Source organism: Ambystoma mexicanum, chromosome 1p (assembly GCF_040938575.1).
Source record: "Ambystoma mexicanum isolate Mex_15411 chromosome 1p, UKY_AmexF1_1, whole genome shotgun sequence".
Lineage (NCBI taxonomy): Eukaryota > Metazoa > Chordata > Amphibia > Caudata > Ambystomatidae > Ambystoma > Ambystoma mexicanum.
In genome coordinates, this window is record NC_090921.1 from 1,148,061,614 (window position 1) to 1,148,086,558 (window position 24,945).

General features: G+C 41.8%; 1 protein-coding gene across 1 annotated transcript; it reads right to left on the reverse strand.

The window, feature by feature from the left end:
* Nucleotides 1-697: 697 nt before the first annotated feature.
* LOC138569878 (hepcidin-like) lies at nt 698-8,396 on the reverse strand. The gene is made up of 3 exons (XM_069648323.1): nt 8,223-8,396; nt 6,894-6,956; nt 698-1,645 (listed from the first exon to the last, which is right to left on the reverse strand). Exons 1-3 carry the CDS (start codon nt 8,301-8,303, stop codon nt 1,544-1,546), a joined length of 246 nt encoding a protein of 81 aa, XP_069504424.1. The 5' UTR covers nt 8,304-8,396; the 3' UTR covers nt 698-1,543.
* Between the last annotated feature and the right edge of the window lie 16,549 nt (nt 8,397-24,945).

The following is a 24,945-nucleotide window of genomic DNA, read 5'->3' on the forward strand; positions in this document are numbered from 1 at the left end:
ACTGGAAAAAGCCAACAGTTTTGGCTTGTTATAAGTATTGGACATTTTCGAGGCACTGCTATTAGATACCAGGGGTTCACACCATTTTGCACCTGCTACCATCAATGCCCAGGTAAGGAGTGCCACACAACTTGTAGGTGTTGTTTGGTTATTTACCCACCCATTGACTGCCCATGGAAATGCTAATCCCTATGGCCATTCCCACCCACTTCCTGCCCCTCTCCACCCAAAACACCCCCTCTGGGAACTCTGTGTGCTCACTAGCAGTCAGTAAGATCACAGGCTAGCCCGCCAGAGTGATCTCTAAGCAGTCTGCTGAGATTAAATAGCTAATTACAGCAGAAAATGGCTAATGGTATAATAAACATGTCTTAACCAAGTATGCCTTCAGCCACTAGATTATCTGTTCCCTGCATCGAAGTCCTGCTAAAAACAACCAATGACAAAGCCAACAGTTGAGGCTTAGGTATAGATATTAAATAGAAATGTTCTAAGCACGGCTATTATATGTCCAGGTTGTCCCATAATATCAGGGCCTAGTAAATGCCTATCACATGCCTAAACAAAAGCCGAAACTGTTGGCATTGCCAGTGCTTGTTTTGCATTGCCCTAAGTGATAGTACTATGGACTGGTTCCCCTTTGCATCAGCACCATATAGGATTTCTGTTTCAGACACTGACATTATAATGCAATAAGTAAAACAAAGTTATCTTTATTGAGTGCAAAAGGTATTGATTGACAACTGAGCACAGTATTAACACCTCACTTCACTTTATTCCATGGTATTTATGTGACCGTATCACGCCCGGCCCCCATCAGATGAAGAAGTTTATGGGACATTGAAAACGAATGCAATTTATCATCTCAGCATTGTTCAATTAGTTCCATTAAAGATATCACAACTTTGCACAACTTAGATTGTGTGTGGTTTAAAAGCTAGAAGAACACGAACTCCAGCTGTCATAGCCCCCCTACCAGTTAGTGTCCAAAGATGGATTAGGGAGCTGGTTCTGCAAAGTAAAAGGTCTCATGACCAAAACAGTAATGCCCAGGTTGTTATCATAACATGTGGCCTAAACAAGCATTACCAAACAACTGTAGCTCTTAACAAATGCTGTCTGCAACAAATGCATTCTTGTGACTAAGCTAGAATCCACCCAAACGATGGCATTCAATATCGTCTGGATTTCTTAAAAAAAAAAACACCCATACTGAATTTCTTAACAACAATCAAACTGAATCCTAGAAGCAGTGACCTAACATGACATGAGCAGTTTGGTCGCAAGAAAAATGAATCTGCATCATTGGCACAGAACAGGTGCCCGACATTGGCAAAGTCGTGATCCACCAATAATCCATTCAATAAACATATATAGATCTATCTTTAGTGGATATCCCCAATTACATTTTTGTCAAATAAAATAAAGATAAGAACACATAAGCAGCACTAAGAGAACGTTGGCAGTGTTGGCTCATGAAGGGACGGGAACGGATGAGAAGAAGCCTTGGACCTTCCTTCATTAATGTTGTAGTGTCATTGTGTCATGTGCGGCAGCAATACCCGCAGCCTTTCTTTTGGCAGCACTTGCAGCAGTACATGCAGAGGGCCAGGGCGGAATCTCTCCTTGTTCGTAGAAAAGGCATCTACACATGGAAAGAAATAAGAGGTTGGCAAGGATATGATCTGATCTCTCACAGCATTGAGTAGGCATTGCCTGAAAACAGCACGGAACGTCGATGATACATGGTCATCCCCTAATCAGGAGACCGGACTTCCATCTAGATATTCAACTCGAAAGGGAGAGGATTGGCTGCTTTTCAGGGCAGCTTTACCTTTTGGCAATTCACATAGCGCATTTTGAATACTGAACCACAGGACACAAGGACAGTGTTTTTATCTCGTGATATAATTGAGGGGCAACGCTCGTTTTCTAGAATAAGGACAAATGACTTTAATTAAGCCCTACCTTCAGAGAGTGAATAGAAAGTCAAAATATGTGTTGGCTTAAGGGCATTTGCTGAAATACACATATAAAACCTTTTTTATTCACCACCAGTCTGCTCATACCATTGACTGACACACTACATTCATCTAGTAAATTTGACAATTCCCATGCCTCAAGAGGCTACTTACTAAGGAGAGGGCTGCTATCTCGCATTAGTATGTTGACTGTAAACTAAAGAGCTAGCATTATACGTTTTTGGGACATGCACATGATCTGAGGTGTAATCCTTTAGTCCCTACACACCCCCTGGCTTCGCATAAACAGATGATGCATGATCCACAGTGCACTGTAGGATATCATGTTATTGCCATCAATTGCTCTTGCCAGATTTCCTGCAGTGCTTCTCCAGAGGTGGCTATTAAATGGATTCCCAAAGAATTGATAGAATTGCCCTAGAGAGCATGCTTCTCATTAGGATTGCCCTAGAGAGCATGCTTCTCATTAGGATTGCCCTAGAGAGCATGCTTCTCATTAGGATTGCCCTAGAGAGCATGCTTCTCATTAGGATTGCCCTAGAGAGCATGCTTCTCATTAGGATTGCCCTAGAGAGCATGCTTCTCATTAGGATTGCCCTAGAGAGCAAGCTTATCATTAGGATTGCCCTAGCGAGCAAGCTTCTCATTAGGATTGCCCTAGAGAGCATGCTTCTCATTAGGATTGCCCTAGAGAGCATGCTTCTCATTAGGATTGCCCTAGAGAGCAAGCTTCTCATTAGGATTGCCCTAGAGAGCATGCTTCTCATTAGGATTGCCCTAGAGAGCATGCTTATCATTAGGATTGCCCTAGAGAGCATGCTTCTCATTAGGATTGCCCTAGAGAGCATGCTTCTCATTAGGATTGCCCTAGAGAGCATGCTTCTCATTAGGATTGCCCTAGAGAGCAAGCTTATCATTAGGATTGCCCTAGAGAGCATGCTTCTCATTAGGATTGCCCTAGAGAGCATGCTTCTCATTAGGATTGCCCTAGAGAGCAAGCTTCTCATTAGGATTACCCTAGAGAGCATGCTTCTCATTAGGATTGCCCTAGAGAGCAAGCTTCTCATTAGGATTGCCCTAGAGAGCATGCTTCTCATTAGGATTGCCCTAGAGAGCATGCTTCTCATTAGGATTGCCCTAGAGAGCAAGCTTCTCATTAGGATTGCCCTAGAGAGCATGCTTCTCATTAGGATTGCCCTAGAGAGCATGCTTCTCATTAGGATTGCCCTAGAGAGCATGCTTATCATTAGGATTGCCCTAGAGAGCATGCTTATCATTAGGATTGCCCTAGAGAGCATGCTTATCATTAGGATTGCCCTAGAGAGCATGCTTATCATTAGGATTGCCCTAGAGAGCATGCTTCTCATTAGGATTGCCCTAGAGAGCATGCTTCTCATTAGGATTGCCCTAGAGAGCATGCTTCTCATTAGGATTGCCCTAGAGAGCAAGCTTCTCATTAGGATTGCCCTAGAGAGCATGCTTCTCATTAGGATTGCCCTAGAGAGCATGCTTCTCATTAGGATTGCCCTAGAGAGCATGCTTATCATTAGGATTGCCCTAGAGAGCATGCTTCTCATTAGGATTGCCCTAGAGAGCATGCTTCTCATTAGGATTGCCCTAGAGAGCATGCTTCTCATTAGGATTGCCCTAGAGAGCATGCTTCTCATTAGGATTGCCCTAGAGAGCATGCTTCTCATTAGGATTGCCCTAGAGAGCATGCTTCTCATTAGGATTGCCCTAGAGAGCATGCTTCTCATTAGGATTGCCCTAGAGAGCAAGCTTCTCATTAGGATTGCCCTAGAGAGCATGCTTCTCATTAGGATTGCCCTAGAGAGCATGCTTCTCATTAGGATTGCCCTAGAGAGCAAGCTTATCATTAGGATTGCCCTAGAGAGCATGCTTATCAGAGAGCATGCTTCTCATTAGGATTGCCCTAGAGAGCAAGCTTATCATTAGGATTGCCCTAGAGAGCATGCTTCTCATTAGGATTGCCCTAGAGAGCATGCTTCTCATTAGGATTGCCCTAGAGAGCATGCTTCTCATTAGGATTGCCCTAGAGAGCAAGCTTATCATTAGGATTGCCCTAGAGAGCATGCTTCTCATTAGGATTGCCCTAGAGAGCAAGCTTATCATTAGGATTGCCCTAGAGAGCATGCTTCTCATTAGGATTGCCCTAGAGAGCATGCTTCTCATTAGGATTGCCCTAGAGAGCATGCTTCTCATTAGGATTGCCCTAGAGAGCAAGCTTATCATTAGGATTGCCCTAGAGAGCATGCTTCTCATTAGGATTGCCCTAGAGAGCATGCTTCTCATTAGGATTGCCCTAGAGAGCATGCTTCTCATTAGGATTGCCCTAGAGAGCATGCTTATCATTAGGATTGCCCTAGAGAGCATGCTTCTCATTAGGATTGCCCTAGAGAGCATGCTTATCATTAGGATTGCCCTAGAGAGCATGCTTATCATTTGTCCCATGCCTCTGTGTCATTCTTCATGAAGGCTCCTCGGCCTTAAATAAATCCTCTCTGAGATTATTTGTGAAGAATCGCTCTAGTCGTTGTGAAGAGTACCTACAAATATTTGGTGACACACTGTAAGTCCTCAGTAGAATTTCCAATGGCGTGTTGAGGATAAAGCTTCCCCAGCTATTGGTGGAAAAACTCTCAATGAAAGGGTGCTGGGACTCTGATAAAGGATATTCGGGAAGGCTTGTCAGAGTTGGCCAAAAAATGCTGCTGACTTCTCTTCCCAAAAATCTCAGTTGAGTTGCTCTAGATTTGCTTGTGATCATTCAAAAACATCCCTAGCAAGGGTCTGCAACCTTTTGCTCGCCATATATTTTAAACTAAAACTCACAAAAAAGCCCTAGCCAACATAGTAAATCGGGAGGGATTATAGACGTCATAGTCTAAAACATCTGGAGCGCCACAGGTTGCAGAACCCTGATCTAGAGAATGAATGTTAGGGTTGTTGTTTGATACACCTCTCCCACCAGCTGGCATGCAGTTGCTGCCACCACTCTTCTGAGACCTCTGCCACAGTTCATTGCGCTCAGTGACCACAATTCTTCCTGAACCCTCTAGTAGTGTGTTTTACATTTGCTGACTATAATTCTTCTTGAAACCTATACAAGTGTGACCTGCATTTGGTGACCACAATTCTTCCTAAATCCCTGAACACAATTCCTTCTTAAGCCTGTGCCGTGCGTTTGATAACCACAATTTCTTCTTAACCATCTACCATTGTGAACTGCATTTGCTGATGGCAGTTGTTCATTAACCCTCTAACAGAATGACCAATATTTGCTAACCAATATTCTCCTTTAACCCTCTACCCATGTAACCTGAATTTGCTCACCACTGTTGTCCTGTAACCCGCATTTGCTTATCACAATTCTTCCTAAACCCTCTACCAGTGTGATTTAAATATGCTGACTGTAGTTGTTTCTGAACCCTCTAACAGTGTGACCAGAATTTGCTAACCACAATCCTTCCTAAACCCTCTAATGGTGTGCCCTGCATTTGCTGATCATCCTTCTTTCTAAATAATCTGCCAATCTAAATTGGATTTGCTGACAATAATTCTTCCTTAACTCTATACCAGTGAGACATGGATTTGCTGATCACAATTCTTCCTGAATTCTCTGTCAGTTTGCCCGGAAACTGACGAGAAACATTTATTACTGAACACTGCCACATTTAGGTGGATGAATGACAAAGATTGTTAATGAACCCTTTGCTTTGACATTGAGAGCCGAAGTGGTTAGGTGGCTATTTTTCAAACCATGCATATCAGTGGCTTAGGTTCTTGCCATGGCGTTGCCAGCTCACCGTATTTAATAAAGATTCTGGGTAAATTGTCTACACCCAGTTTGCCACGGGTTCAGATCTGTCAAAATGGAGAGCAGTTAAAAATGCAATAAATGATGGTCTGAAGCTGTATACAAATAATTGTACCTTTCCATTGATGGTAAAGCCATAAACATCCATTATATCTTTTCTTTATGCGTCTGCTACCGGAAGTCCAACATTCAGAGAATTGACAGCTTTTAAAATACATTCTTAGGACAGTTTCACAATATTTCATATGTTGCTAAAAGTAAGACTACCAGCAACACATGAAACTAAGAAAACCAAAATAAGCCAGACCAGGTGCCAGATTATTTAACTTTTGCACTGGTGCTAGAAATTGAGCAAATGCACTTGGCACCAGTGTTTCTGCTTGTGCAAAACCGAAGCAAGGAAGCAGCTATTGGCCCAATCCATAATACATAACGTTGTGTGTACATTTCTTTGCAGATTTGAACATGGGTCTGCAGTCTGTCTGCTGACCTAATCAACAATATGTCCTAGTGGATTTCTGGACCACTTTTTAAGGTTTTTTTTAAAACGAAATCATGAATGTATTTTTAATAGGCTAAGTAGAGCTACCCAAATTGCCCAAGTACCAAATACTGGACCACATTTAGAATCAATCTATCCAGCGTTTTTCTCTTTAGGTTGACATTTTTTGGGAAGGTTTTATAATATGTGGCACCAAAATGATTATCATCTCAAAAGTGCTCTCCCTACAGGGAACCCACTTTAACCAAACATGTATGTTAGTTGTGTACATGCAAACAGAGAGATGTGGTCATAGTGGAGGCCAGGAAATCATGCCCGCCGTCACACTGGATGGGTAAATCATACTGTGGGGTGCAACATGGTATTCCCAATGCACTTGACCTGTCATACCTGATATGAAAATTATCCACTGGCTTGTAAACTAAAATCAGGTTGATGTATGCAGTAATTTCTCCTCCTGACTCATTGAGTGAGAGTGGCTTCCTCTGGCTGCCTGGTCCTAACTTCAACACCTATCACATCAACTACTGTACCGTCTTTATAAAGACTTTCTTCAGAGGTGACAGCTTACCAGTAAACTCGGTTCTTCCATCGCAGGGTCAGCAGGACTAGCCGGGGGCTCCACGCTGTCCACCTGCAGAGTGAAGGAACATGGACAGCTTAGCTGACTTCAAAGCAGGCACAGTTCAGATGAAAGCACTGAATTGCACAGTCTTGGACTACATGGACCTATTACATTTATGAATATAATTATTGGGTTTCTGGGTTGTGGTGAGTTGTTCACCCACAGCTCAAGGTTGTGGATTGATGCACTTGAGGCCAGCAGAATCGATGGGCTTTTAATGAAGCTGGTGGTGTTATAAGGACTGAGACTTGTGTGAAATGACTAAAGACAATTTTAGTAAGGATTGACTTCCAAATTGTTTTGTGATTGGCCAATGAGTGAACAGAAATAGACGAGGGACTAACCAAACTAAGTTGAGATTCCAATAATGTGTTAATGAGTGGCTATCAATTGCCCGATGACTTGTTTGAAAGTGAATGAAGACACGAATAAAAGAATGATTGAGGGGGAAATAGAAGTGTGGGAACACTGGTATTTCAGAATAGTGTGACTGTTGATGTTTGAAAGGCCAGTGGTGCAGGGATCAGTTAAACATGATCATGATGAGGTGAGAAAAGAGCCTACACAAATGTGTTTAAATCTTGAATTCTGCAGGGTCCTGCATCCTTTTGCTCTCCAGATGTTGTTTACTACAACTCCCACCAGCCCGAGCTAGCATTGTCAATGCTGAAGAGTCATAGGGGTTGTAGTCTAAAACATCAGGACTGCCGTAGGTTGCAGACCCCTGAAAGTGACATTGAAGGGGCGTCCAACTGAAGTAAAAGTGTCAATGCAGGAATGCATGAGTCTGCCCTGAAGCCAGGTAAGTTGCCTGAGAATATATGGCTCTTTAGGTGTGAACAAGGGCAGGACTGTGGACATTAGTGCATAAAAGGGAGTGAGTGAGTCCCCACTGAAGTGAGTGGACGACTGTGATATTAAAGGAAGTCCATAGGGGAATGCTATAGGCGAAACCAATGGCGTGCAATGAAGAGGTAATGGAAGGAATGAGCATGAGCGCCCACACTCTGCCATCCGCAGCTAAGGGAGTGACGCCCAGTCCATCTAAGGACAGAGAGAGTGGTGTGAGGGTCACATGCCCCTGAAGAAAGCAGAGCGATGGACGCATGTCAGGATCTTGGGAACATCAGGAGGTAGAAGAGATGTACCAACAAGACAAAGAGATAGTGGAACCAAGAGGCTAGGGATGGAAACCTGTAACAGGATATCAAGAGATGTCCTCGAAGATTGAGAGTAAGCAGTCAAAGGGGCCCAAGACTTGCAGTGAAAGGTTACCTGGCTGGTGGATGCGCTGTGCGTGCCAGGGGTGACATTGGAGACGACTGTGCAGATGAGGCAGGCGGCCAGCAGCTTCATTTTGCTTCCGACGTGCTCTTCTTTCCTTCTCCCTCTCTCTTTCTTTTCTCCTGTCGCTCTATCTTTGACTCTTGCTCCCAGCTGTCGCGGACTTTATTGATCTCTGGCCACTGGCGGCGTTTCTGGAATACTCACCTAAACCCCTCCATATTTACAGAGGGAGCTCGCGGGGGTCAGGCGGTGGCAGTCACCTTCCAGTAAACAGGGGCCGAAAAGTTCACCTCGCCTTTATCTCGATGTTTATGAAACATCCCGAAACCTGTCAGAACACGCTGCACCCACAGGGACCCATTTTGGGGAGATTCCTCCACTCATCTAACAAGAATGGGGCTGCCATTTTCACTCGATGAATCGATAAAGTAGCAACAACTATTAAAGAGGGACCTGGAAAATAAGCAATATAACGTGCAAAGGATTAGATTTGCCTCAACCCCAACACAAATAAAGTTTAATGACAAGTAAACTGATGTTTATTTTATCTGTCGCTCATTTTACACTGAGGCACTGGAGTGAGAACTTCATGCATTATTCAGTTATACTTGGTTCAGCTTTAGCCCAAAGACATTAACGCTTCTTCCCAGTGCTAGAAGTGTACCGTAGAAAAGTAGTGGAACTGTGGTCTCGGCAGGGGAGAGGATGGCCGGAAGCATAGTGCACCATGTGACAAGGTGATGCAGCCTGGGCATTCCAATAGTCTAAGTGACTAGCAACTAAGGCTCCTATTACAACTTTACCCTCGCACAGGCACCTGAATGGACTAATCCTCTGTATATTTTCGAAAAAAGATAAAAATATCAGTAGCGGAACACCGCTCCCGTCCGTTCCTGCTCACCTCGATCACTTCGAGTTCTTCCCCTTTTCAGAATTAGGAACAGGCCTTTCAGTTCACACGTTCACCAGCTTTGCTTTTTTAAAACTCTAACAATCCTTCTAGTTTGCAGCCCAGATTCGCCGAGCCCTCGAGGACAATTCTCTGCCGCAGCTATCATTTGCAGAGTTACGGTGCCATGAGTTATTCACACAGGGACAGTGCAAGGGCCGAGTCACTCACTGCAGTGGAACAATTGCAGCGCCGATGGACACATGCACTTCATTCAGCCACGCTCTCATTTTGTGATGCATTGGCAACATTTTCACCAGGTTAGGATCCATTGCGACTAAAACGATATTGTATTTGTATTAATTAGGTTTATATAGCGCTTTAGCCAAAGCGCTTTACAATACAACAAGAATACATAGTAAACAAGAAGCATAAAGTTACAAAGAGATGAAACAAACCATCAAAAACAGTATGTAGATTAATTGACCAGTTCTAAAGGAGGAATAGATAAGAGGAAGAAGAAAGGGAAGGTGAAAGGGAGGTCAGACGGGGTAAGAATACAGAGATAACAGGAGGAGGGAAGGAGGGATGAGAAAGAAAGGGAAGAAGAGGGGAAGTAGGAAGGAGGGTAGAGATAAAGGAGGGAGATAACAGGAGAAGGAGGGAAGTTAGGGAGGGGGTGAAGAAGGAAAGATTTCAAGGAGGCATGGAAAGAGGGGTAAGAGGAGATGGAACGGATAGAGAGAGGTAAAGAGTTCCAGTGATGGGGGGCTAGAAGCTGAAAGGAACGGAAACGAGAGGAAGCACAAGGGGAAGGAGGTACTGTGAGTGGGAAGAGATCAGCAGATCTGAGGGTGCGAGAAGGAGAGTAGAAAGAAAGGAGAGAGGAAAGGTAAGGGGGAGCTAGCCCATGAAGAGATTTAGAAACTAGGCAGAGGAAGTTAAATTTAAGTTGGGAGTGAAAGGGAAGCCATCCAAGAAAAGAAAAGGAGGAGGAAATGCAATGAAGAGGTGTAAGAAGAAAGACGGTACAGATGGCAGAGTGGTAAAGGGATTTGAGCGGAGCAAGGTGAGAGGCAGGGAGTCCAAAGAGGAGAGAAGAACAGTAGAAAAGTCGGGAGAAAATAAGGGAAGATATTAGGAGTTTAGTAGCATGGAAAGTGAGGGAGGAGCGGATTTTGCAAACATTGAATAGGTGAAAGCGGCAAGCGCGAGAGGTTAGAGAAATATGATGGGAAAGGGAGAGGATAGAGTCAAGATATTAGCTGTTAATATGTCACTCACACACATTATTTTCCATTAAGCTTCCTAAAAAATAGTCAGGCTGTTGATACAATGTGTGGTTATAAAGCCAAAGGGTTTGAATGACATGCAACCACATGTATGCCACATCTCCAAGTACTTAAACCATTTCCCATCTATTTCCCTCTTGTGGCCCGAAAGTACAATCAGTTGTCATGTATTGACATGAGGTGTTCTGGTACTCAGATCATATGCCAGGAAAATACACAATCTTCCAGGAAATCCCATGCAAATCCCTGGTGCTCACACGATTGCCATGTATTGCCATAAAAAGTTATTGGCAAAGCCCCTCCAGAGATTGATTCTGCGCCACACTCAGGAAATGATACTTAAGATAAGTGCTTGTTTAATAATCAAAAAACACAATCATAGAAATGAATCATGTTTTTGCCCATAGGTGACACGTGTTTCGGCAAATACATCATTGCCTTTTTCAAACCAGGGCTTACTCACATGTTATCAACAAACGTATACTGTTGTGCATGCATTTTGTGGTGGGATAACAAATTAAACAGTTCAATCATTGTCACATTTGTGCATGTGGAAATGTAGGACAGAGAGAAAGGGTGGGGAATGGGGGTGAATTCAACGGGGTAAAAAGACAAGAACAGAGAAAAAAAGAAGAAAATACAAAAACAATAATTTTGATTTATGTCTTAGTTAATGTGGAAAAAATAAGGATATAATGTGTGTATGTGTATTAAATACACTTAGCCAATAACGGTGAAGTTAGTGATAATGAGAACTGTATCAAATTATAGAAACGCTAGTCATTGTGCAATAGGTGATGTCAAGCGTACGAATAGCCGTCTTAGAAGTTTAATAATGTGTTACGAATTGTACTGCACTGAAAAGTGTTGTAAAAAGAATTATGGTGAGACACAGTAATAACACTATGATGAGGCAAATCTCAGAGTACATTCTATTTGAATTGAATTGTGTCAAAAACATTACCTGTATCGAGTAGACAGAAATATACTGGCATGATGAGGGTTGAACGTTATACCCAGCTCAATCCCGCTGTGAGAGAAATAATAATGCGAGACTTATTTCAATGTGAGATTCCCTTGAAAATGTTTGGAAACTATAAACCAATCGTGTGCGCAAGCATTGAGATTTCTCTCCATTATCCCAATGACTCAATGGGTTCGTTGCACTGTACAAATATGTGTACGTATGAATATGTAAGACACGCGTATGTACAAGCCGTTTGATTTTTCTTGATTGTCCCATTAGCTCATTATATTCATTGCACTGTCCAAATATGTATGCGTACAAATATGTAAGCACAGACGGCATAGGCATCATAAGAGGCGATCCCTACGTGCTGGCGAACAAAAGGATTGTAGTTGTTAAACTGGCGTGTTCCGCCTGAAAAAATAATGACTGTGCACGCGTTCTCGCCGCCGTATACCAAATGTGTGTGGAATTTAATTAGATTGCCATGCGGCTTGGTTGTGAAACATAATTGCGAAACATAGAGCAGAGGACACGTAAAGAACACGGTGTGCGCCACCACATACCTTTAGATACATGTCTGGACAGCTCGTCAGCTGCGGACCATCTCGGCGATGCACCAGCGTGTCTCTGCTCTACTATATTGTTGATCTCGGTTGCCATAAAAACCCCAAGTACTTGCAGTGTTGCCATCCAATGCACATGTTTACACACCATTTCCAAGGAAATGCACATCTAACATAGCAATGGCCACTTTGCACAGCAGTGGCAGAATTGGTTATCCAAGTTGGTAGAGCAGTGCCAGATTCCATTAATCCCCAAATCGCCAAAACGTGCCAGGATCCATAATGAACAGCTAGTCTGCTTGATGCTGGATATCAAGTTCCATTATGCCCACTTCCCATTGTTATGACAATATTACTGTGCCTATTTAGCACAACAGTATCAGTTTCCAATATGCACAATTACTACATTTTTTCGAAATGCAAATTGAATTCAGGGGGCCATCTACATTTGCACTTGTGTGCTGTTAGGTCCTCTGAATGCTAATCTATATATTCAAGAAGGAGGTGGAAAACTAAGGGCATGGTTCATGGAATTATGTGCGCAGTAAATAGGGGCATTGCATGTCAAACCATGTGCAAAACTCAATTTGTCGATTCGTGGAATGGTCTGCGTGGGATTTTTTGTGCTTCGCGTGGACTTCATGCAGGCTCGGCATGTCTCTGCGAGCGGGTGAGTGCCTTGTGCAACACTCCTCGTAGAGCATGGGTGTGGCCTAGGCATAGACCAGAGTAGGGGGGTGGAACACACAAAATGGGGAAGAACAAGAGAAAATGTGGGCGTTCTGAGTGTATTAATGGATCGGTCCACGAACCTTTTGTCAAGGAAATGGCCACATAACGCACTCGATCTATCTGCCCCCCGAAGGCAGACGTACAGACACTTGTGCATAGGAATCTTGGCGCAGAGGTAAGATCGGGCATCGGATTTAGGCATGTGCACACGCAGTCAGGGCTCAGATCGCACTTGGGGGTGCTCGTAAGCAGTGTAGAGGGGTGCAGGAATGGTTTACAGGGGTTTGCACGCATGTGTACCTGAAAATTATGATTTTTGTGATATGTGGTACGCATGTTGAAGGGGTGCTGGCGATAGTTACGGGGGACCCTACACACTCCCGCCGGGGTGCTGGCCTGGTTGAGGGCGGTTCGTAGCCAGATTTCCAGGGTTCATTGCTTCGAGTGGGAGGAGTGCACAAAGGTCTGTTCCCATGGCTGGAATGGCTCTGCATGTGGGCGTGTCTTGGGTGTTCTGGCTGCGACTTGTGCATAGGGTTACTTTGCGTGGACAATTCCATGAATACGTGTGGTGTGCAGATTTTATTATGCACGATGGGCAGCGCAAAGTCCTTCTCGGGGCGCAGGCTTTGTGGAATCTATTCGCCCATTTCCATGAATCGGGCCCTAAGAGTAGAACTGGGCATATTCCCATACACTCTTTGGTTTCCATCTCCTTCTTGTTAATCTAGCCACGGGGCAAATATTGGAGTTACCATGGGATGTTACCTAAGATTGCTGTCCTGCTGGAGGCAACTAGGAATTCCAAGCATTGACTGTAAAATCAGAACTGCAGGAGCCATTGGAACTGCTGGGAAAATGTAGGCAGGGAGCTAGTTGTGGATGGCTGGACTTCCATCTGATCCAAGGATAGTCACAAAGGAGTTTAAAGCCCTGAAGCAACAGGTGAGATTAGGGGCTTATTTGGAGGCTAGTGCCTAGCCAGGGATGTCACAAAAATAGAGCAGAACACTACTGAATGGCCACAAGATACCAACCGAGAGAGGAGGAGAAATACAAAAGTCTACAAAAAGGCCATGAAGGGGCAGCTGCCATCCAAAGTACTATTGAATGTAAGACGATGCAACCACAAACCAGGACACTATGTAAGGGGTGGAATGCCTACGAGAGCCAACAGTGCCAGATGGTCTGGTTGAGGGAGATGTTGATCTAGAGACAACTGGGAGGACTAATGAAACTGATGAGGCCTAATGGAACTCAGGGTCCTAATCATGTCAAGGGACCTGTCCGCACTACTGGGCCTCCACGAGCATTGGGGTCTTAGATGTGTCAGGGCCTTTGTGAGGTTAGAGGCCCTGGTCTGCTGTCGAGTAAACTGGGGTCCCTAAAGTGCAAAGTGTGCTGGGCAACACATCCCTGGAGCTGAAATAAGTGATCTGAGAACGATATGCCCTGTTGGATTACGAATGGTGATGATATCCTTGACACTTTGTTTTTGGGTCAAAAAGCAAGATAGATGCTACAGCTATGAGATTTTGCTTTATGCAAAGAAGCGAGCTGGGTGCCATATACCTGAGACTGTGTCAAGAAAGGTGCTGGGTGCTACAACCTGTGCCTGTGTTTAGAGTAGAGTTCCAGGAGAAGATCAGTATCGCTGTTAGACAGAGCACTCCACAGGCGCCATTTTCCAACCCAAACCTACACTTTTGCTAAGACAGTTCTAAGAAGGTAACACTGTTTATTTGTGGATGAACTTGTGATACACATAGCAAATGATCCCAATCCCCATCATGATGTTTAGTTTGTCCGAATCCCTTCTCTGGGCTTCTGACATCTTTGGATCAGGGAAGACAGGTAGGAAAGCACTCTGCAACTCAGTCTTATTTTCAAGGTCATCTTTATTCTTCTCAGCAAGATAGCAGACAGCAACATTCCACAGCATTCTAACCAGAGCTCTAAATTCTGCTCTATATATACGGTTTTCAGGGCTACTGTAATTTAATAAATAATAAAAACCCATTTCCATTGGACCTTGCAATTAAAGACAACCCCTTCTGTGCCTGTGATTTGCTAGCTTAACTGCCACTTAGAACAAGTCTGAACAGGTTCCACGTACCTTATTCTAAACCAGTGGACTCTTCATGAACTGCTATGAGAGATTTATTAAATTATTTCAACATGTGCACAATCCCACCAAAATGGCCGACCAAATTACAAAATGCCTGACCAAACTATTCTTGATCATAACTTGGTTCCTATTCAATTTCAAGTCTAGAATTTAGGTATCTATGATAAATGTATACTACCCATCAGGACCTCCGCTGTGCAAGGCATTTTGACCCCACAAAATAGATCGCCCTTCAAAGTGCTTTTCAGTCTGAAAGACACTACATTTCTGATTTTTCAGACACTAAAGCTGTCGATCAAGCTGACAAGCTTTCTGCGTTAAGTTTGTATTAGACCCTTATTTAATACATACCACTACACCCAATGTCCACCCTCCCTCATTTTCAGTGTACCTACACATTTTCATCACCTTCCTCTATGATGCGATTTCTTTTAATATGGGAGGCATCATAAAAATCATTTCTAAAGAGTCAGTACTACATTTTATATTCTCTTAGTCTAAGCATGTATGCGTCCCTAAAGAACACCTTTGTTTACCTTTATCTGAGTCTATCTCCATTATTCAGTTTAATTGTATACTTATTATACATTACGTCATTCACGGCCAGAATGAGAATCAAGAGAAGGTTCTAACCATCCCTTTTAACAAATTACTCGCGCGTGGCTTTTTTACTGCACACCTCTGTATCACTCCCACTCCCACCCCACAACAACATTTTATTTCCTTGCTTCTTCATGGTTTACCGCATGCACATTCTCAATGTTTTATTCTCTTTTCATTGGTGCATCTTCCATCGGCACATCTTCCACCCGATTCATATTGGTTTGATATCCATGGACCGTCTTTGTCCAGTTGATTTTGTCCTTTCTAGGGCTGCTTTGCAGCAAGTCTCCCAGGCCTTTTTGATGCCTAGGCCAAGAGCCCATCATCTTTTTTTGATGTCTCCTTTATCATAAAACATAAAGAAACATTTGAGCATGGGGGCACTCGGATTTGAACCGGGGACACAAGGATGAGGGAGTTCTGCTGGTAGTGTCTGTGATAGGGCATTTTGCTGGGTCCCTTAACCGTTCTCTTTGCTCATAGGGTCAAGTGTCGTCAATATCCTGATGTATTCACCTCCTCTCATGTCTGCCTGTAGTAAAAACTGAATGAGTTTCCTTTGAAAAATAAGTGTCTCTATCATCAATACTTTTCTTCTCAACCCAACCCTTAAAACCCCATTTGTGTATTTATTTTTCACATTCCTGCCTTCTGAACAATATCTCCATCATATTTTACTTTCAAACATCCCTGCCTTCTAAACAAACTACATCATATATTGTGGTTCTTAATATACAAAAGCTACTGATCCTCTCCTTTTTTGCGTGCATTTTTACTTTTTTCTTAATTCATGCTGTCTGATCCCGGGACCTGGCTTGTGATCTAGATTTTAGGCAATAACTACATTCGCCTGTCACATTTTCTCCTAAGGCCGACACTTTCAAACCGAGGAGACTGTTAAATGACTTCAATTCAGCAATCCCACTAAGTCAGTGCCTCGTCTTGGATGCACAAGGGAAGCCCTTATTTATATATTTTTATGACAAGTTATACTCTGGATGATAAACCCTTATATAACACCCCACTTTTTGAATCCCCCTGACCTCACTGAGCCAAGAAGTAGGTTTGTTTTGCAAATTAAAAAGGTTTATGTGAAAAATTAAACAATAGATATATATCACACTTTTATAATAAATTAATATTTGATATCACACTTAGACATATGAGAGTGATCAACACTGGATGAGGTTATACTAGCACACTGGTTTAATTACTTAGGAGTAGTATAGAGGATAAGGTAGCTGAGAATGCTTTATATGGTACAAGGAAATGCAAGGTGGACAAGAAGCAACACAGGAATAAACTTGATATGATTTCAGCAAAAGGTAATAGAATCACTTTTCCCGTTTTGGCAACTCGGCCTTCCCCCCTATGCAATAGAAGATGGAAGGGAGAGCATAAAGTTCTCAGGAATACAATCAAATGTACAATACAAATTCAGTTCCCCCCTAGCAAGCTTAGAGAAACAGGGATGATTTTAAACACAGGCAAAGTACTTTAAAAGTGGCATGCAAAGAAGGAAAAATATGCTAAAAATTATTTTAATTCCGTATAAGAGATTCAGGGTGGGTGATAGCTACTTTAAATTAGTTCAGGATCACTTTATCAATGCTCTATGAATGATTGTCAGGTTGCAAAGAATTTCAGCAAAGGAAAGCAAGAAGCTGCTATTTTGACACGTGAAGAAATTTGAGCCAAATTGCAAATCGCGGTACTTTCTCCGAGTGCGTCGAGCGCGATTACGGAAAATGTATAATGAATAGAAAGTTGTTGGAAAGCCCAGAATCTTAGCTTTACAATGGAAGTTAAATCTCGCTTCTAGCACAAACGGTTCAAGCGATACGGACGATTTCGTGAAGGTAGATTCTAAAAATAAAAGTAAAGCTCAGAATGACAGATGACAGTTTTGCAGCTTTGAATCAAGAGGAGGGACACGATTTCTATGAGGCAGTTCTCAATAGGTTAAAATAGTTTGAATTAGATTATTTTAAACTGAAAGATTGGTTTTGCACAGTTCTGGCTGAGTACTCACACTATATTTTGGACAGGAATGCGACTTCGTCACGGTTCGTGTCAGGATTGGCTGCGGTTCTCTCGCCACTGGGTACTGGTTCTGCGCACAGCGATCTGGGTCAGCTCTCAGCGATCTGGTCTGGGTCTGGTATCTCTGGATCTCTGGTCTCTCTGGATAGAGCACTGCTTCTGGGTCTGCCACCGGTTCTGGCAAAAGTTCTTGGCAAAGATTTCAAACAGCTCGCCCGGCTGTTGAATAGTTTGCAAATGATTTTGAGGCCTGCTGAGAATACTTTTGCTTGCAGTAGGCCTTCTTGGTTCAAAGTTCTGTAGTCTCTGGAGATTGATGGATTTGAAGTCTGGAGTCTCCGGGCAAAGCGTCCCGCAAGAAAGTGGAAAGTGACTCCCTGTCTGGCTTCCAGTAGCTCTTTTTATGTCTTTTGAAAATGAGTGTGGATGCTAACTTTCTTTGCCCAACCCACTAACGATTTGATAGGTCAAGGATTTCTCCTTGACCTGATTTGAGAAGGGATCAGTGAGTCAGAGTGAGTCCTCTTTATGGCATACAGAAAGAACACCCCCATTTGCTTTTACCTCAGAAAATCATGTTCATAACCAAACACATTTCCCAGATACACAAGTAGTTGACATTACATATACACATCATATATCACATAAGGTAGTTTCTGTTCCAACTCTGATGTTTCTAAGAGCTTGTATTAAGAAATGACAACATTTTGCGCTTTTTTGTTGGTTTAACAATATTGGACTTTTACCCAAATTTACACAGAGGTACCCTGTCTCGCTACACATATTCCAGTAAATTTCCATGTCTCTAGCTTAAACCCAGTGTCTGCAACATGAATAAATTGTTTGGTTCGGTCCCAGAACATCATACGGAATTGAGTTTAGACTCAAATTGTAGGTACATTTTCCATTTTAAAGATCTCCAAATTGTACATTCCTGTCATCTGATTACAATTAGTTATCAGTGTTTTTATAAAACATATATTTGCCTTCAATTCAATTCACAAAAATGTGTCTGAGTCTGCCCCCAGAAGCTTGGTGAGTCAGAGATCACATGTCTGGCTTCTCCCAGATCAGTGTGTTGACAGTAAACACCTAAAATCTGCATACCCTATTCAATGGAACAAGTCTATTATGTTGACTTAGGTCAGCAGACCAGGGGGCCACTCTGAATTTGGTTAGCATGACCATGTGATCTCCTGGGCTGTTGCTGGTAAGGGCTGGTGTGAATGCTTCCCATGGACAGAGGTCCTTTGAACTGTTTTAATTGAATCAGACTGCCTCCTGGGAACAAACCTTTGAAGTCACAGCTAGCTCAGGATGCTGTTTAGCTTCTGCAACACAGGTCCCTAGTCAGAGTTTAGACCACTAACGCAGGCTTGTGTCCAATGCCGGTACTGCACCTATTTTTGGGATCTGTCTTGAATTAATAAATTTCCAAAAGAAAGGATTTTACTTGATAGTATATGATCCTTGCTTGACATTGCATTGATGTGGATCTGTAGTAGAGTAAAGTAAAACACTCAACCATAGTTGGATTTTAGTTTGGTGGTTCCGGGCCCATGATCTTAGCAATTTTTGACATTAATAAAAACGGGTTTTGAACAGAACCATCTTTCTTTGCACTGGTGGGTGGCAGGTCAGGGGACCATTTTGCTGTGCGCAAAACTGCACGGTTCTCCAGGATTCTGGTGTAAATGTGGGCTTTTCCGCCCTCTTGGATTTCCTAATCCCACAGCACCAAATGTTGCAGCATAATAGTCCAAACGTGGGTCAGGACACCCAACAAGACAAAAATAACTAACAACAGACAAACAACATAAAATATGACAAAACTGGACGCCTTCGTCTCCTGTGTTATGGTGCATCCACAGCAAAAGAGGACCAAGCTGGTGCAGAATCTTTCTTTCTTCCAAACTCCAAAATAGAGGCAAAGGTCATTCAGGGATGTCAAGGGGGTCAGGTTTCTCCCTATCTTAGACCCTTTCTCCTTGCTGCAAACAAAAAGATGTCTACGAAGATCACTTATCTGGTATTTTCAGCCTACTAATGTATAGGCTAGCCTTTCTTAAAACGTTGGTGCACATAAAGAGAACTTTTTCCATTAAATTGTGCAACATTTAGGCCTATAGTCAGCTTTTTTCTGCTCAGCTGAAAGTTCTTCTTCGGCTTAGCGGAACGTTCTTCTACTGCTCAGTAGAATGTTCTTCTTTTGATCCTGTAGGACCGCAGTCATTTCCTTTCCTCGCTGTGTTTTTATCCTATTTTGAGACACAATAGACATTTCAATGCGTGTCACTTATCCCTTATCTCTCTACACTAATCTAGCCTATCTTGTTTTTCTAGAACCTAGCAGTGATTCTACTAAGTGCCTTCATATTTTGTCATAAAACTACATTGTTTGCCTATTCTAAACATTTCTTATACTTATTTGCCAAATTTACCTTTTACAGCATCTTGACAGTGTCAAAATTAAATTCACTCCACCTGTTATTTGATGTCTTCCATGTCCTGCGTTGTCAGAAGACACCATGCTTGTATCCATGTAATACTCTATGCTCACACCTGTTTGCACCTATCTTGGGAGAAAAGCTACATAATTGAAAACACTATATCCCTCACTCACTTTTATTTCTGTACTCACCTGGGTCCTCTCACTCCTAGTACTGATCAACAGTGTGTCCACACACTGTGGTGCGAACCAGTACTCAACTCTTTCTTCTCTCCCTATTCTCTAGTACTCACCTTTGTTGTGGTATAATGTCTCTTCCCCTATCCAGGCCATGCAGACATTCCTCCCGTGTTCAAAAAAGGTCAATGATCTTCATCAATAAGATATAAACCAGCACCATTATATATATTCGAATATGTTATTTTACTCACTGTCATATGTTCTTTGAATTGGCTCTGTACCAAATGTTCTTGTATCGTTAACTCAATGTTGGTCCTCCATACCCCTTTGGTCCTTTATTAATCCCATCATCTATTTTTTTTAAAATTGAAATACACATTTTTATAGTTACAGCCAGTAACCTTCAATGATGCTATTTATTTTTCCAAATATTTTTTAAAATTATTTATTTATTTTTCTTGCTGTTTTAATATCCAATCATTCATTCATCCAACCATTTCCTCATTCATTCATTCCATTTTTACGTATTTATTTATTTCTATTGGGCTCCCTAATTTTTTCATCAAACTTAATTTTCTGGGTTTCTTATTCGTGTGCTGTTTAAGGTCAATCATTCATTTTGTCTTTCCTTTTTCATTTTATTGGACCATGCTATGAGGGCCTACAGTCCACCAGACATCTGTCTCTCTCTCTAAGCCTTCCTGAATTATGCTGAGCACTGTTACATTATTGCCATATGCTGTAACATTTTTCTTTTTTTTCTTTTTCAGTGTGTGATGCTCACAAAGGAACACCACTTCATCCTTTGTTAAGCCTTATCTAGATACATCAAATTTCTACAGAAAAAACTGTTTTATAATAAAGTATCAGAAATGATTTTATTAAACTTGATATGTCATTTGTACAAATGAATTAATCATGATTTAACCATCACTTACATATTTTTGTTTGCATTGCAGGCATTAAGAACATTCCAATTATTATAACTGACAATGAATCATTCATTCATTCATCCACATTCAGCTCCATTCAAACAATAACTCACTTATAAAATTCTACCCAAATACATTAAATATGTGGTAGGACCTACTAATGGTCTCAACTAACAATCTCATTTCATAAAGTGCATTCAATGTACAGGATCACTAAAAATCTAACATATATGATCTACTTGTGGAGTGGATCAAATATGAATGTAGTCTGCGATCACATCCCCAAATTTTTGACTGGTTTCGACGTATAAAGATGACTTGGTGAAACGTCTTCATCAGGAAAAAACATGTACTATACACGAAAAGATGCACACAAATGTGTTAGTGCACTATCATATCCCAACAATCATTAAGCACCAAACAACTAGAAGAACCATTCTTCTTGTATGTGCCCCAGCAAAAAGACCAACTTAAGCACCAAAAAAGTGTTAAAAAACAATAAAGAGGTACTGCCAAATTCCCATTCAGGACGGTACTACTTATTTCCCAATGCGAAAAGGTAAGTGCCATCAGAAAACGGTGCCCTAGGGTAGAGTGATGGAAGCACCAATGGCATAAGAGATGCAGATATCTTAGGCTGATATAGGTCCCCGTGAAACCAGCTCGCCCAAAAGTATAGCAAAAAGAATGCATCAAATATATAAGAGTGACACTGGAAGTTGTCTACTATAACAAACTTTGCAACAATGAGCCAACTATTTAAGTGCAAGGTAACAGGGCGCCGCACTGGTAGAAACCATAGTACTTATGGCCAGGAAGGGCAAAGAATCATCAATGCCTAAAGCAAAACAGATGGATCATGAAATTATTCCTTAATCAGTAAGGATGCTGACATACAAATGGGCACCACTAGATGCAGACGACTTACCACATTAGAAAGTAACAGGGTTGCTGTGTTACAATTGAAGAGTTGACGCTAATCAACCTCCCAGATATTCTGCGAATGCGTGAAAGCCTTTAGTCCGCTTACTCATAGGTGTGCTGCCATCATCTGAATGGCAAAATTAAGACATTAAATATTTGAATATAAATCGATCCTCCGGAATGGAGTAAAATCCATTCTAAACGGACATGCATCAATTAACAAGGAAAAGCTTCAACAAGTCCATACATTTCCCATCAAAGACCCACACGGAAATCGGGATTTTGACCTGCAGCCCCTGATGTTGGATACACTAATGGCTGAACGCCTAGAGCGCTCCATTATTAATAGCGAGTTCTTGAAATATGGATAAAGCATTTTGGCAGCATGATCCAAACCCCACGTATTTAAACCAAAATGTGGAGAATATATGGGGCCTGACTACCCAATGTGTTACTACGGCAATCAAAGTGACGAGTTACTTACATACGTGGAAGCTTTCCTTCGTAAACACGGACCGTTAAACACCAGAGAGTGACTGCTATGTGCACCAGTGAAAAACGCGCATGTACAAGAAGCGAGAGATCGCTAAATCACGTGTCACAGAGCTGATAATAATAATAATAATAATAATAATAATAATAATAATAGTAATAATAATAATAATTTGGCATTTATATAGCGCTACGAACCCTTAGGTATCTGAGCGCAGTGTATTATTACCCACGGTGTGTGGTGCTGATCACGTAATATAAGGAATAACCTCCTGAGTGCATTTAAAGGGGCCAGTGATTTAACAAGAGCCGAGAGCTGACACATATTAATTAGCTAATGATTTAACAGGAGCTAGAAACTAATGCATATTAGGGAACATGGACCAAGGACCTGCTAGGGTCGCCCAATTTAAATGCAGCAACCAAATAAAAAAACTCGATGCAAAATACATGTTTAGGAATCGCAATTTCAATGCCTGCAGAGGCCTCCCAAACGGGCCAGAAGCGGAGAACCAATTTCCCTTCATTAGTTGGAATATACACGAAGCAGCCAAACTCATAGTAGGACTCCAAGATGTATAAAGTCACCCAAATGGCGAACAGCTGCATTCAAAGCACTGATAGCAGAAAGGAGGTGAGTTTGCACAACAGAATATACCATCTCCATGTGACCGCTGCATATTAACAGTGCAATATTTTACATATTGGAGTTCCAAGGTTCCAATGGGTTAAGGCCTTTCGTGAGTGTTTTAAGATTGAAAGTCCATAGTTGTTCCTTAAAGCTAGCTTATTTGTCATTTGCACAGTATTAACTGCACCAACTTTTTCTACACAAAACCATGGTAGTTGATCCGCACTGTCGCCCATCTCAACATAATGCAGCACCATTGGGGCACTCAAATTGCATGTTCTTATTTTTGAGCGGTGTTCATTGATGCGTACATTCATCTTTCTTGTAGTTTTCCCAATGTAAAACATTTTACATGGGCATTGGACTGTGTAAATCACATTTTTACTTTTACGTGTTGTAAAAGTATGCATATCCCAAGTTTTCTCTTCTGAAAAAAAGGAGGTCTTTTTTTGGAGGACTTGCAGGCCACACATGTAGTGCAGTGATAGTGACACAATACCGGACTAAAATTGATATCTTTAATTGTTGTTGGTTTAGAGGATATTCTATTGGCCCGAGTAATTTTCTGTTTTAGGTTTTTACTCTTTTTAAATGCGACCAAAGGTTTTTGCAATTTTGTCTCTGTCGAATTAAGGATCCTCAAGTTCTTAAGGATAATTGCTCTAATCGCATTGCTGTGTTGACAAAATGTAGACACACAGACCAATTGGTCCTGGCTAGTATGTCTGGCTTTTGGAAACGGTTGACATAACGCACCCTTTTCCTAGAGTGTTTAATCAGTTTTTTAGGGTAAGCTCGCTCAAGGAGCCTAGTTTCCATGATGTCTGAATGCTTGTTAAAATTCATGATATTAGTGCAGTTACGACGTAGTTGTAAAAACATACCATAGGGTAAATTGCGTAACAAACTTGTCGGATGTTGGCTGTCAAATTTTAACATAGTATTTCTTTCAGTCGGTTTCCTACACAGTTCAGTGTGTAGGAACCCTGATTCATTGAAAATTGATAAATCCAAAAAAGAAATTCTTGTGGTGGAATGGCCAAATGTAAAATGTATGTTTTGATCGGCCTGATTAAGCCACTCAACAAACAACATCAATGTCTCTACATTGCCCTCCCAAATTAACAGGATATCGTCAATGTACCCACGATATAATTTGATCTGCTCGACAAATGGATTGGTGTTACTCAGAACTTTGTTTTCTTCTAACAAGGCCATACAAATAATGGCCAAGTTAGGAGCAAAGGTACAGCCCATGGCAGTACCTTTCCTGTGTAAGAAGTATTCTTCCTTAAACTTGAAAAAGCTGTTTCAAGCACCAATTCAGCACATCTACTCAAAAAGTCTGTTGGGACATAAAGGTTGTCTATCCAACATAGTTCTTAAGCTATGAATAGCTTTGTTTTGAGGTATGTTAGTGTAGAGGGCTTCTATGTCAAATGTAACAAGAATTTGTTTGGTAGAATCAAACGCTAGTCCTTCTACTAAATGGATGACATCCGTGGAATCCAATAGAAAAGTAGGTGTGGCCAAGGGTAGAGGATTAATAAAGAAGTCGATATATTTAGACATTATTTCGAGTATCGTTCCAGAGCTGAATACAGTCGGTCATTCTAGTGGGTTACTGGTATCTTAATGCACCTTAGGGATGATATAAAATAGTGGGATATGATCTTCTGAGTAATTAATTAACTCGAATTCTTTGATAGTTAGAAATCCCTCCTGTGTTGCCTCTTTTGTTAGCTGAAGTATCTTTTTCTTAATCATGATAGATGATCATTGGCAATCTTGGTATAGTGGCCTGAAATGCCTAATAATCTTTGTACTTCTTGGTCGTAGGAATTCACGTCCCATCCCCCACCTTTATCGGCAGCTTTAATTAC